This window comes from Pelobates fuscus, chromosome 9 (assembly GCF_036172605.1).
Source record: "Pelobates fuscus isolate aPelFus1 chromosome 9, aPelFus1.pri, whole genome shotgun sequence".
Classification (NCBI taxonomy): Eukaryota; Metazoa; Chordata; class Amphibia; order Anura; family Pelobatidae; genus Pelobates; species Pelobates fuscus.
In genome coordinates this window covers 54,059,561-54,072,666 of record NC_086325.1, presented here as the reverse complement: position 1 = coordinate 54,072,666, position 13,106 = coordinate 54,059,561, and the positions used below count along the sequence as shown (strand labels likewise).

The window sequence follows — 13,106 nt, the reverse complement described above, 5'->3', positions numbered from 1 at the left end:
AGATAAGGTGGGATAAGTTAAGCCTATTATTAAAATAAGATGTTTTAGGGAATAGGATTGAGTTGGATTTGTGGGAGAAAACAAAACTGGTGGAATGAAGAAACAAATAAAATTAACACAGGAATTGGTGAAAACAAAAGGAGTCTTATATGAATTGAGCATGAACATTAGACTAGGGTAGGGTGAGGAAATAAATTGATAACTGTTATAAACTAATGACAACTGTATGTAAATTACACAGTCTAGAAGCGCTGATCTTTTAGGCTCAACTGTATCAGAAAAACTATATTTTTAAGGTAAGGTTGTTAGAGTCGTTCCATCTAACACCAAATGGTCATTTTTCTAAGCATTTCTAAAAGCTGTATTCACAGAGACAAAGCAAAAAAAAAAAAAAAAAATGTATTAAATTCATGATACATGGTGTAAAAAGTATTGTATTCATAATAAACATGCTGTACATAAACGGCCACTTGATGATAGTTCATATGCCCAAGTTGTGGATTTTAATTACAGCTATTTGCTACTCCTGTATAGTCCGTACAGAAATGCAACATTTTCCTTGCCACTTGTATTGCAAATCCCCGCTGCATTGTCTCCACTATCATACTACTTTCTAAAAACTGGCAAAGTGAAACGTGCCTGTGATGGAACCAACTTAAACCTGGGGATGTTATGTGTCCACCTAGCTTTCAAGGGATTAACTGGTCAGGAATGTGCACTTCCCACACGTCTTTGCCTCCCCTTGCTGGAATAGGTTTCAGCAGCCACCTGGCATTAGAAACAACTGTGAGGTATTTCTGTTCCAGGTTCATCAAGAGAGCTTTATTCTCAAGTTCTAGAGTTTCCTCGTGGGACTCATTCACATATTGCCATGTTTCTCCAATGTCCACGAGACCTGTACAAAAAAAAAAGAGAGACAAAGTAAAATTCACTGAACAAACAATTTCAGTGTTTAAAGGGGAAAAGTCAGGATTTTTCAAGTCATGGTTAAAGGAACACTCCAAGCACCATAACCACTAGAGCCCGCTAAGTGGCAGTGCAGAGAAGATCTCATTATCTAAGAGCGCTGAGCTGACACTCTCAGCCAATGAGAGGATCCTGCGCGGCAGGTCTTAGCTCAGTGGAACAAATGAAAACTCCTTGCAGCAGCAACATGCACCTGTTGGACCCCAGATAAGTTATCAAACTGTTCTCTAATGGTTTAACCAATTACTCTGGGAGGGCAACAGGGTACTGCTTGCACCAAAACCTCTACATTGTGACATCCAGTACATGTGGCGTTGGGTATCAATGTAAACACTGCCTATTCTCGGATATACAGAAAGAATACAGGGACAGACGCAGTGCCAAAGCACCACTGCATTATGCTGTAGTGGTTCTGGTGCTTAGAATGTCCCTTAAATATACATTTAGAATAAAACAGAGCATCTCATGAAATAGGGTAACATACTTATAGGTTATTTTCAATGTTTTATTAAGTGGTGTAAATTCCACAGAAGTGACAGTTTCCCTCTACTTGCTTGGCAAGAAATTATGTTAAGTTGAGTGATTTCTTTATGGGTGTTGATTCCTTATTCCTTCACCTCGAAAAATGCTATTGAAGTGTTTACTGGGTGAATATATGTACGTCAGCGGAATTTTCACGTTCATGTTGCTCACACATGATCAAGCATCTGTAGAAAAATGTGTACACGCACAAATGGGATTCCTTGAATGGTACCATACATGCTCATTCACCATGCATACTACACTGTGAGGGTCAACTTGATGTACTTCTCTTGTGTATTCCCAAATACAGTCCTATTTTTGGCGGGACCATGCTCCTTACAGTGTCTTGTCCGGCCATCTCGATTCAGTTCCCTCGTATGTCGCATCCAGGGACACCAGGTACCCATCTTTGAGGACACAGCGCAATTGCATCATTAGATGTGCTTGCACTGTGTAGTGGGCAATCGGATCATGCAGAAAGCAGTTAAGCTGAGCTCTCCTGCATACACGGGGCTGGCTGCCAGCTTGGCATGCTTAATGCCAGATTAACATGTCCACTTCAGGGGCAGACATGCTTCAGGCCTGTTCACTTCCCATCACTGGTGATGTCCCTTAAAAAGGCCCAATGACCGATTACAATTACACACCTAATGCTGGGAGGTATGAAATTGGGACTGACCTGCCAAATCCAGGAATGCTAGGAGGTATGGTAATGAATATGATACATGGTGTGATAATATATGATGTTTATACACTAACCACTGAATTGAAGTGACTTTAAAACCAAATTGCAAACTACGGGCTAATAATTCTATTATAATTCTTTTTTTTCCCCATATCAGTACATTTTGGGTTTCAATGTTCAGTTCACTCGAGAGGTACCCCAAAGGCAATCCTCCAGCGCATTAAAACAGTCAAACATAGAGGTACATAATAAAACAAGCACATTTTTAAAGTTATAAACAATCTGGAATTACGTTGCTTAGGTATTGTTAGGATATGACAGAGCTTTGTTAGAAGGTTGACCATCAGATTTACCAACTTGTTAATGTTTGTACATGCTTAGACATTTCTAAAGTAAGTTAAAAGTTAAAGTGGCTTAAACTTGCGTTGTTTTAGGTTCGCTATAATAAGCAATATAATAAGTGCTTCAGTTGTTCTCGCTAACATCGCAGAAGGTTATTTCACAGTAGGACAAATAGAGAGCGCGTTTACTCTACGCTGTTCTTTATAAGCACTATGCTTGGTTACACATAAACACATAGTAGTATTTTAGGCATTCTCGCTAACATTGCAGCAGGTTGTATCTCAGTAGAACAGATAAAAATCCCCTTTACTCTGAGCTGTACTTTATGAACACTGCGCTTGGTTATATTTAAATCGCTTGCTTAGCGCCGACAGGCTTGCATTGCCCTACCCAGTAAATGCATATCTAAATAACAACCAAACAAAACAGCAGGAGGAGAGAGTGCGCAATAAAAGGCTGCCAAAAAATATATAGGACTAAGTGGTGAGACCAGAAAATAATAGTGAAAAAAGTAAAATAATGTTCCAAGGTACACTTTACTGGCATATATACAGCATGGGATAGTCTGGTGTAATGGCTACGAGTTAGGGAGCTTAGATTAACCTATGCCAGTCACCATCACAGCAATGGGAGGTATAGTGGCGGGCCAGCAAGTGTGGCGGTAGCCATATAACGTGTGGGGGTTTCCCCCGGTACCATCAGCCCTTTGAGAGTTCCAGTGCTAGGCTCCTTCGGTGCCTTCTTCTTGTATAGCTTGTATTGGGTGCTGTAGGCAGTGATCGCAGGTAGATTTCCGCGGGTTTTCTGAGTTTCGCGGCGTTCGGCAGGAGTCCTGGAGTGCAAAGGTGTGCTTTGCTGGGTAGGAGACTCTGATGCCTTTGAGTAGTATGCAGGTCTGTCATGCTTGCTGGTCCCACTCTGGTGTTCGTGGGAACAAGGGCCTGCGCCCGAGGAACATAATGCTGCTTCCCGCCTTGCTGCGCTATGGCGTCTTTGTCGTCGGGTGGCCGCTTTGGAGGTTTGAGGCGGGTATCCACACAGGCGGTGGCGGGTAGCTTGAAGGACCGACCCCGGGTTACAGCGCAGCATCCAGAGGCTTGCGCAGATCTTTTAAAAAAACTCTGAGGTATGCTTGGGTGGCTGGATGTGTGTGTTCGTCGTTGGCCGTGTCGCCACCTTGGGTGGGCCCCGACAGTTAAGTTTGGCTGGATGCTTCGTCGCTTGTCCAGGGGAGCCTATAGGCGGTCTCCTGGTGGCCGGGATATCCCCTGCCGGCCCAGAGGGGGGGGGGATTGGTGCCCCGAGCCGACCGGCTGAGTCCACTTTGAGGCCGGGGATCGGCCTTCTCCCCTACCTCGTGTGTTGCTGCGGGCGTCGCGCAGATCCGGTGCCGGTTGGGATCGTGAGTTGCAGGCTTGTTTCGCTCCGGGGGGCAGTGAGGGTGTCCCCCAGGCTGAGATGCAGGGTTTGGCCCCGTTTGGGTTCTCGTTTGACCCATTTGCGGCATTATTAGTATTCCCTCTGGAGGAGCTCCGGCTCTACGCGGCCATCTTGGTCGGCTGTCAGGCCCCGCCCCCATTTTTTTTTTTTCAAAGCACAACCCTTAGCTAGCTTTTAGCACCAATTTGTAACAAAATAAGAAAATAAAAAAGGGACAGTTCTGTTTAAACACAATAAACACATCCAGTTGCTACAAATTCTATAAAGTTTACTTGAATTTCTTTAAAAGTGTCATATTAGTTTCTGTTGTCCAGGGACAAAACAATATAGTATTGTTAAACATATTCATCCAAAAATACAGAAAGTTCATTTTTTTTGCGATAAAATACATTTTACCTGCAATAACTCCTCTGCCAAACTGTTCCCCTGTGTCTATTAATTGCTGTATCTGTGTAAGGGACATTCCAAGTCTGTGCTGTAAAACATGTTGCCAATCTTGGCCTTCCCAGTCCTTCACTGCAATGTGTATGGCCAGGGTGCTGTTCTTGTAATCAGCCAGCAGAGGGCGCCAACGCGTCTCTATGGTTTTCACTCCGTTCAGGATCAGCCCAGCATATGGCTGGCGGAAAGAGAGGCAGCCAATGTGCATGGCTCAGCCTGGAGTCTGCCGCAAGACCTGTATAAACAGAACGGGGATTAATGTGTGCAGTGAAATAAGTGGGCGCGCGTACTGCTCGTGTACTTACTTACTAGGCAGGGTCTGTACAGGAAAGACGGTCTGCTGCACTCCGATAGACAGGAAAGGGCCTCAGACCGGGAAACTACATATCCCGGCATCCTTTACTGAACACTTCAAAATCATGCAACTTTATTGAAATACATTTTATTTTCATTACACCTGTGGCTTGGACTTTTTTATTCTTCTATGATGTTAAATCACACCATATTCTATAAAAATGATGAATATGTGTTAATATGTGGTCTATGTTAGAGTAATGACATTACCTATTCTAAAACCATATAGCCTTGACGCTATCACGGTGAGTAAACTAAAGTGAGAAAATAAAGTGAATTTAAAATATAAGGGCAGAGTAGCCAAAATAAATTTAGAGAATTTGAACAGTACATATATTTTGACCCTACCTTTGAAATTCAGTTCTCACTTTGGTGAATACGCCTTTAGATGTTTGGAGACTACCATTGATGGTTAGCCAGCGTCAGGTCATCATGGCTGAACATCTTTTAGACTACAAACATCTCCGCAGCCACGGTTGGCAATCACTGTTCTAAATAGTGCTTTACAAATGTTTGAACTACACATCATAGAAATTGCCTGAAGGATCAATACATTTCCTTCTAACCTTGGAGAATTCCTGGTGTTCCTTAGAATGATGGAGTCCCCAAAATCTTACAAATGAAGTTATTTAGTATTACATGAAATCCAGCGGTGAGACAGTCTTCTTACTGCAGCTCGGTTACTCCTCTGGGAGCTCATCTCCTCTCTGTGACAAGCATTGGAAGCAGCCGGGTACATACATTAAAATCTTTTGAAATTGGCACTTTTATAAAATATGACAAACACATACAGTTAACCTCTAGCTTGCTGAAGTGCATTAGGCATTTGGTGTGTTCCTTTACCAAGCTTAAAATGGAACTGTCACTTCTCGGGAATTAACAGTTACTCCTTTCTTCACCCCGGTAACTTAATCGCTTTAAAATTATATAACTTGTTACCAAACATCTCTGGTCTTTAATATATTGGTTTTTTTTTCAGCACAAAATGGGCTTTCTTTACATACCATTATTTATATAATCTCATGTAATTTAATTTGAAAAAATATGATGAAAAATTGAAAAAAATACATGTTTTTTGACTTTTATGTGAAAAATCTTTTACTCATCTACAAAAGCGAATGAAAAAAACTGCTAAATAGATTAAAAATTTTGTCCTGAGTTTAAAAATACCCAGTGTTTACATGCTTTTTGCTATTTTTTTGCATGTTATATGGCTATAAGCACAAGTAGGATATTGCGGTTTCAAAACATACATTTTTAAAATGTATCAATAGTGACATTGTAACACTATAATCTGTCATAAATCGCTGAATAACACCCCGCATGTACACATTTTTTTTAAAGTAGACAACCCAGGGTATTCAATATGGGATATGTCCAGACTTTTTTAGTAGCCACTTAGTCGCAAACACTGGCCAAAGTTAGCGTTCATATTTGTTTGTGTGTGAAAAAAGTAAAAAACTAAATTGAACGCTAATTTTGGCCAGTGTTTGTGACTAAGTGGTTACTAAAAAAGACTGGACATACCCCATTTGCAATACCTTGGGTTGTCTTCTTTTGCAAATGGTATGCCATCATGGGGGTAATTCACGTTCCTGGGCTACCATATGCTCTCAAAGGCAATGTAACCAACCTGGCCATTTTCAATGTAAAAATATTTGACCCATATATTTGACCCTGTAACTTTCAAAAACGCTATAAAACCTGTACATGGGGGGTACTGTTATACTCAGGAGACTTTGCTGAACACAAATATTAGTGTTTCAAAACTGGAAAATGTATCACAACAATTATATCATCAGTAAAAGTGCTGTTTGTGTGTGAAAAATGCAAAAAAAGTCACTTTCACTGACAATATCATCGCTGTGATATATAATATTTGTGTTCAGCGAAGTCTCCCGAGTAAAACAGTACCCCCCATGTACAGGATTTAGGGTGTCGTAGAACGTTACAGGGTAAAATACAGTGATAGCAAATTAAATTCTCTGGACTTTCGGCCTGGGTTGGCAGGCAGGTCCCTTAAATTGCAATCAATAACTTAATTATGTAAAAATATTACATAAATACGCACGTAGAATTTAAATATATATGCATATTTATATATTTGAAGTCTCCGTGTATATTTATATAATTATTTATGTAATTTTGTATATGGACATATGAATAGTTCGTATTCTTTTTATTTATTTATATATACATAGATATATATACAATTTCATTCTAAGTGTATTTTAATATAAATATATATATTAATATCAAAATACAGTTAGAATAAAATTTCGTATAGATATATAATTTTTTAAAAAATTTTGTTATTATTTTTACATGTTTAATTTAATTAAAATTACTTATTATTTGTATTTTATAATAATATATATATACAATAGATATAGTTATTATATATATTATATATATGTGTGTAATTTAATTATAAGTGTATTTTTATATTAATATATGTACATATTAATATAAAAATACACTTAGTATGACATTATATATGTCTATGTATCATTTATACATATACACATATATAATTATTATTTTTTTATTAACTTTAACTTTATTTTTTCTTTGATTTTACAGTTGCAGGGAGACTGCCTGTCAGCACAGACAGTCCCCCTGCAGGCAGACACATGGACACCTATGGTGACCATGTGGTCGCCCTGTTGAGCGATCACATGGTCCCAGGGGTCCTAATCTGCCATGGGGAGACTGTCTGGGCTGCAGGCAGTCTCCCCACAACGGGAGCACCGCCGATCGCCGCCGGGGGAACGACGGCTATCGGGTAAGTAAATCTTAAAGTTAGGACAGTTCAGGACCGTCAGCGGTCGGCAATGGAAAAATGTCGATGACGGTCCTGAACCGTCCTCCGTCCTTAAGGGGTTAAACCTCCAGAGATTTACCACTTGAATTAGTAGAGTTCCGCCCTATTAGTGAGAACTTAAACACATAACTCACCAAACTCAGCTAGTCTACCCCTCCCCTGCCCCCCATCCCCCCTTTAAAATAGGCAAGTGACCTTAACCCCCACCAGCTGCAGCATTCAACTAATACTGCAGCCCACTCCACCAGGCCACAGCCTTATCAATCATACACTGTAAATCATTGTTAAAAATATCACAACCGGGGGGGGGGCGTGGCCAACACGGAGCAAGATGGTCGCATAGAAATCTGCTCCGGCACCATGGGCATATAATCTGCTATAATCCAACAAAATAACGCTGCATCCAGCAACCAACAACGAAGATGTCACAACATAAGAACAAGAAGAGCTCGGGGAAAGCCGAAAAACTTAATTATTTTAATCAGAAAACGGCACCTGCAGCTCCGACGGACCAGGCCTCAAATGACACCGAGGACATGGAGGCAGACGACGGCAAACGAGATCCGAGATTTAACGCATCAGTACATGATCAACAGATTACCAAAGCCGACCTATCGGCGGCACTGGAAGCGTTATCGCAAAAATTGATCACAACTTGGCAACACACAGCCGACTCTATGAGGAAAGACATCCAGGAGTTGGGGAAGAGAACATCCAATATGGAGGACAAATGCGATGAATTCGCCACAGCACATAACGACCTAGCCACCACTGTAGAGCATTTGTCTACTTAACTAAGCAACATGGAAGAAAAATTAACAGATATGGAGGACCGTTCCCGTAGAAATAACCTCCGTCTAAGGGGGGTCCCAGAAGACATAACTAACGCTGATCTCCCGGCCTATGTCAGAGGCCTACTAAAAGCACACGCACCGGAGATTCCAACGGAGATGCTGCTGGTGGATAGGGTACACCGCATACCTAAACCACGGCATCTCCCCCCTACAACTCCGAGAGACATATTAATGAGGGCTCACTATTTTCACATTAAGGAGCATATACTCAGGAACAGCAAGGCGAGAATCAAGCCACCGGACGAGTATGCCGCGGACAGGATATATGCTGACCTCTCTGCAGCTACGCTCCGGCGGAGGAAAGATTTTTCACAAGTCACAAGCGCCCTGAGACTGCATGGCATTCGGTACAAATGGGGTTTCCCCACAAGAATAATCATTACCAAAGAGGGGAAAACGACAGTGATACTCACCCCCGAAGATGGCGCCAAACGACTGAAACTGTGGGACATTCCGCTGACACCTGATCCTCCAAATCAGCCGAAGAATAACGAACAGCTTAGGCCAGAATGGATAAAATCACAGAAAAAAAATTGAACACCAGGCGGCTTCTGGTTTACCAGCAACCTCTAAACGCTACACTTCATACTCACGACTTCAACTAGAAATATATTCTAAAGAAGAGAGCCTAACCCAAGAACTTCTACCATACAGGTATCTTCCACCGAAACACAATAAACCCACGAATTCAAGCGGGTATCCGGATCCGGGGTTCCCGCCATCCCTGTAATGACGCACAGCAGAGCAGTGGACTCTTGGCGGGGGACCCGGGTCTGGACCCACAAACTGTGACCACTATTGATCCTGGTAAGAACAACTAGGCAAATACGGACTGAATATCGGGTGGCATCGGATATACTGGTAATTCCCAAGCACGAAACATCTCACTAACGGCCTCTGCGGCGAATGCCCCTTACCGGTGATGGCCTAATCCACGAACTTCCACCATATGTATATATCTCCTGTCGAGATGCAGCGGGACCACGCATTCAGAAGGGTAACTGGATCCGGGGCTCCCGCTATCCCTGTAACGAAGCACAGCAGAGCAGTGGAACCAACGCGGGGGACCCGGGTCTAGACCCATGCAATGAGTCTGACACCGATCCTGGTAAGAAAGACCATGTTACCATACTGAATAACACAGAGTTGGGAAGACCTTTATGGTCTGAATGGGAAAGATAGCACAGTAACATATGCGGGATTTCATGGATTGGGATGCTGGGAGTGGGGAGTCTCGGGGGGAGGGAGTATCAACGGATGGGGGGATTGTTGTGGCGAGGCGCTTATGGGTGGGTGTGCTCCGGTGTGTCCCCCCCACGGGTGTCCCCAGGATCCAGTGGGGGGCGAGCGCTGGCGGACGCGCTCACCTTGAGGGATCCTACATATATATATATGGACCCGGTTGTGTAAAATTGTGTATAAAGGTGTAATATATGATTTCTCGGGGCCCATGGGCAGCTGACCCTGTGGGTGCGGCCCATCCTGCACTATATGATTAAAAGAATTACCGCCCATATGTGACTAGCTAAATCCCCATTGCTGACAATGTATAGCTGTAGGCCGTCCTATACTCCCCAATACATATACTGGCCTTAAATGATAAGGCCTAAACCCACACAAACATAGCAGCAACCAACAAGAAATCGCCCAAGACCACGTAAATGGAGTTACCTAGCAACTCCACCTCTCACGGTATGGAATTCCCATACCATGTCTCTAACCGAGACGTTTTGTATATAGTTCCTACTTCTTCTCCCAGTTTTAGATCCCCCAATACCTCCCTTTCCAGTTCGGTACAAAACAAAAAGAACCCACATGCCAACACACACCTCACTAACCACCCCTATCATCGCAACAAACGCCAGATGTTCTGGTCCATACTTTGTGGTACTGTTACATAACTCTAATCTGACCGATAATGCCTTTTTAGAGCCTCACCTTTTTGCAATTAACATGAGACTAACTTGGCGCAAACAAATTCCTAGCAGAAACACATTACAAAATAACCATGGTGAAAGTACAATCAATTAATGCACGCGGGCTAAATACCCCGCACAAACGAAGATTATTAATGGAAGAGGCCCAAAAACACAAAACGGACATATTGTGTGTCCAGGAAACGCATTTTGTACATAATAAGGTGCCAACATTTGCTAACAGAGATTTTCCAGTGCAGTATCACTCAACACATACATCCAAATCCAGGGGGAGTTTCTATACTGGTACATAAATCCATAACATTCGAACTTTTACAATTAAAAAGAGATGCGCAAGGCAGGTTTGTCATATTGCATTGTAAAATCAATGATACCCAATATCTTGTAGCTAGTGTCTACGGACCAAATGATAACCAAAGGAATTTCCTCCATAAAATGCTAACAAAAATTCCAACAACAAACCACCAGGGCCGGACTGGGGATACAAAGCAGCCCTGGAAAAAAAAAATCTATGCCAGCCCCATAAGTCATTGCCCCATATATTGCCGTATGTAATATGTAAGGCAATGTCTTGCCACCCCAGATGGTTGAGTAATATATATATATATATATATATATATATATATATATATATATTTCTTTTTCTAATATATAATATTGGTCCTTTTAATTTAATAATACATTACGCATACTCACATGCAGTGTTTACATTGCTTCCTAGTGACACCTCTAGTGACAGTCACTCAGACAGTCACTAGAGGTGCTTCCTGTGTCAGTGCTGCACAGCGTGATTGCACAGTGTGCAGCACCTTTGCAGCCAATCCTATGGCAGAGCATTGGATTGGCTCAGATCATCATGCTTGATGATCTCAGCCATAGAGGCAGGGCCAGTCGAGGGGAGACCAGCACGGCGTGGGGAAAAAAAAAAAGGTGAGTAAAAACACTTTTTAAATACACACAGACACACGGATACACCATGACACAGACACACACACAATGACACATGCACACACACACCATGACACAGACACACACAATGACACAGACACACACAATGACACAGGCACACAAAATGACACAGACACACACACAATGACACAGACACACACACAATGACACAGACACACACACAATGACACAGACACACACACACACAATGACACAGACACACACACAATGACACAGACACACATACAATGACACAGACACACACAATGACACAGACACACAAAATGACAGACACACACAAAATGACAGACACACACAAAAGGACAGACACACACAAAATGACACAGACACACACACAATGACACAGACACACAAAATGACACAGACACACACAAAATGACACAGACACACACAAAATGACACAGACACACCATGACACAGACACACCATGACACAGACACACAAAATGACACAGACACACAAAATGACACAGACACACAAAATGACACAGACACACCATGACACAGACACACACATAATGTCACACACACAAACACACACATACACTCACACTGACACTGACAGAATTACATATTTTACTTGTTGGTGACCGGCTGGGTGGGCTAGTGGAGGTCTGCTGGGGAGGTCTGCTGGCCGGCGGCCGCTGGCTGGGGAGGTCTGCTGGCTGGGGAGGTCTGCTGGCGGCCGCAGGGGGAGCAGGCTCTTCTGTGCTCTTCTGTCTCTGCTCCCCCGCCCTTGCGCGTTAGCAAGAGACCGGCGCCGGAATATGACGTCATATTCCGGCCCCGGTCTCATTAAGCTGCGAGGGAGGGGGAGCAGAGACAGAAGAGCACAGAAGAGCCTGCTCCCCCTGCGGCCGCCAGCAGACCTCCCCAGCCAGCAGACCTCCCCAGCCAGCGGCCGCCGGCCAGCAGACCCAGCTGTCTGCCCGGCCCCAGGTGCCGGCGGCCCACCGGGAAATTTCCCGGTATCCCGGTGGGCCAGTCCGGCCCTGCAAACCACATCCCAACAATAATATGTGGAGATTTCAACCATATATTACAACCCAATTTAGACACCACACTACCAAACATCTCTCAGGTACAAACACCTAAGCAAACAAACAACCCCGCTGATACGTTTACTCTCCGAATATGGTCTTTATGATATTTGACGAACACACCACCCGGATGACCGGGAATATACATCCTTTTCCTCGGTTCATCACACCTATTCCAGGATCGACTATATACTAGTGAGCGGAGACCTACTACCGTATGCCACCAACAGCCACATAGGCAACATAACATGGTCGGATCATGCGGCGACCTGGCTAACACTTAAGGATAACTTTGCATTCCGAGGGGCGACACCTTGGCGCCTAAACGAGACTCTATTACACAATCCAGAATTTAACACACAATTAGAGACAGAACTAACAACATATTTCACCCAAAACGCTCAACCAGATACGTCACCTGCTAACATATGGCTGGCGCATAAAGCGGTAATTCGGGGACATCTCATCAGCAGAGCATCACATTTAAAACGTAAATCCACCCAAGAATATACCAACCTTCTCAGATCCCTCAGAGATGAAACACAAGCCCACATCCTACAACCATCACCAGAAAAACTGCAGCAGATACAACAATTACAAAACCAGATTAACAACTTACATATGCTCAAAATTGAAGTTTAACACATATACACAGGCAAACAGAGCAGGGAAAGCATTAGCGTCGATACTTAGGCAGAAACACTCAAATGCCAAAATACCCTTCCTTATCAAT

General features: G+C 43.1%; 1 protein-coding gene across 3 annotated transcripts; it reads right to left on the bottom strand.

Annotated features, from left to right (window-relative positions):
* Positions 1-457: 457 nt before the first annotated feature.
* EOLA2 (endothelium and lymphocyte associated ASCH domain 2) lies at positions 458-4,780 on the bottom strand. 3 transcript variants are annotated; one of them, XM_063433520.1, is made up of 3 exons: positions 4,706-4,780; positions 4,352-4,631; positions 458-895 (listed from the first exon to the last, which is right to left on the bottom strand). In XM_063433520.1, the coding sequence occupies exons 2-3, from the start codon at positions 4,602-4,604 to the stop codon at positions 690-692; spliced, it is 459 nt and encodes a 152-aa protein (XP_063289590.1). In that variant the 5' UTR covers positions 4,605-4,631; positions 4,706-4,780; the 3' UTR covers positions 458-689. The 3 variants fall into 3 exon arrangements, with proteins under 3 accessions (XP_063289590.1, XP_063289591.1, XP_063289592.1); XM_063433521.1 differs by having other exon boundaries at positions 4,702-4,769; XM_063433522.1 differs by having other exon boundaries at positions 4,698-4,744.
* Between the last annotated feature and the right edge of the window lie 8,326 nt (positions 4,781-13,106).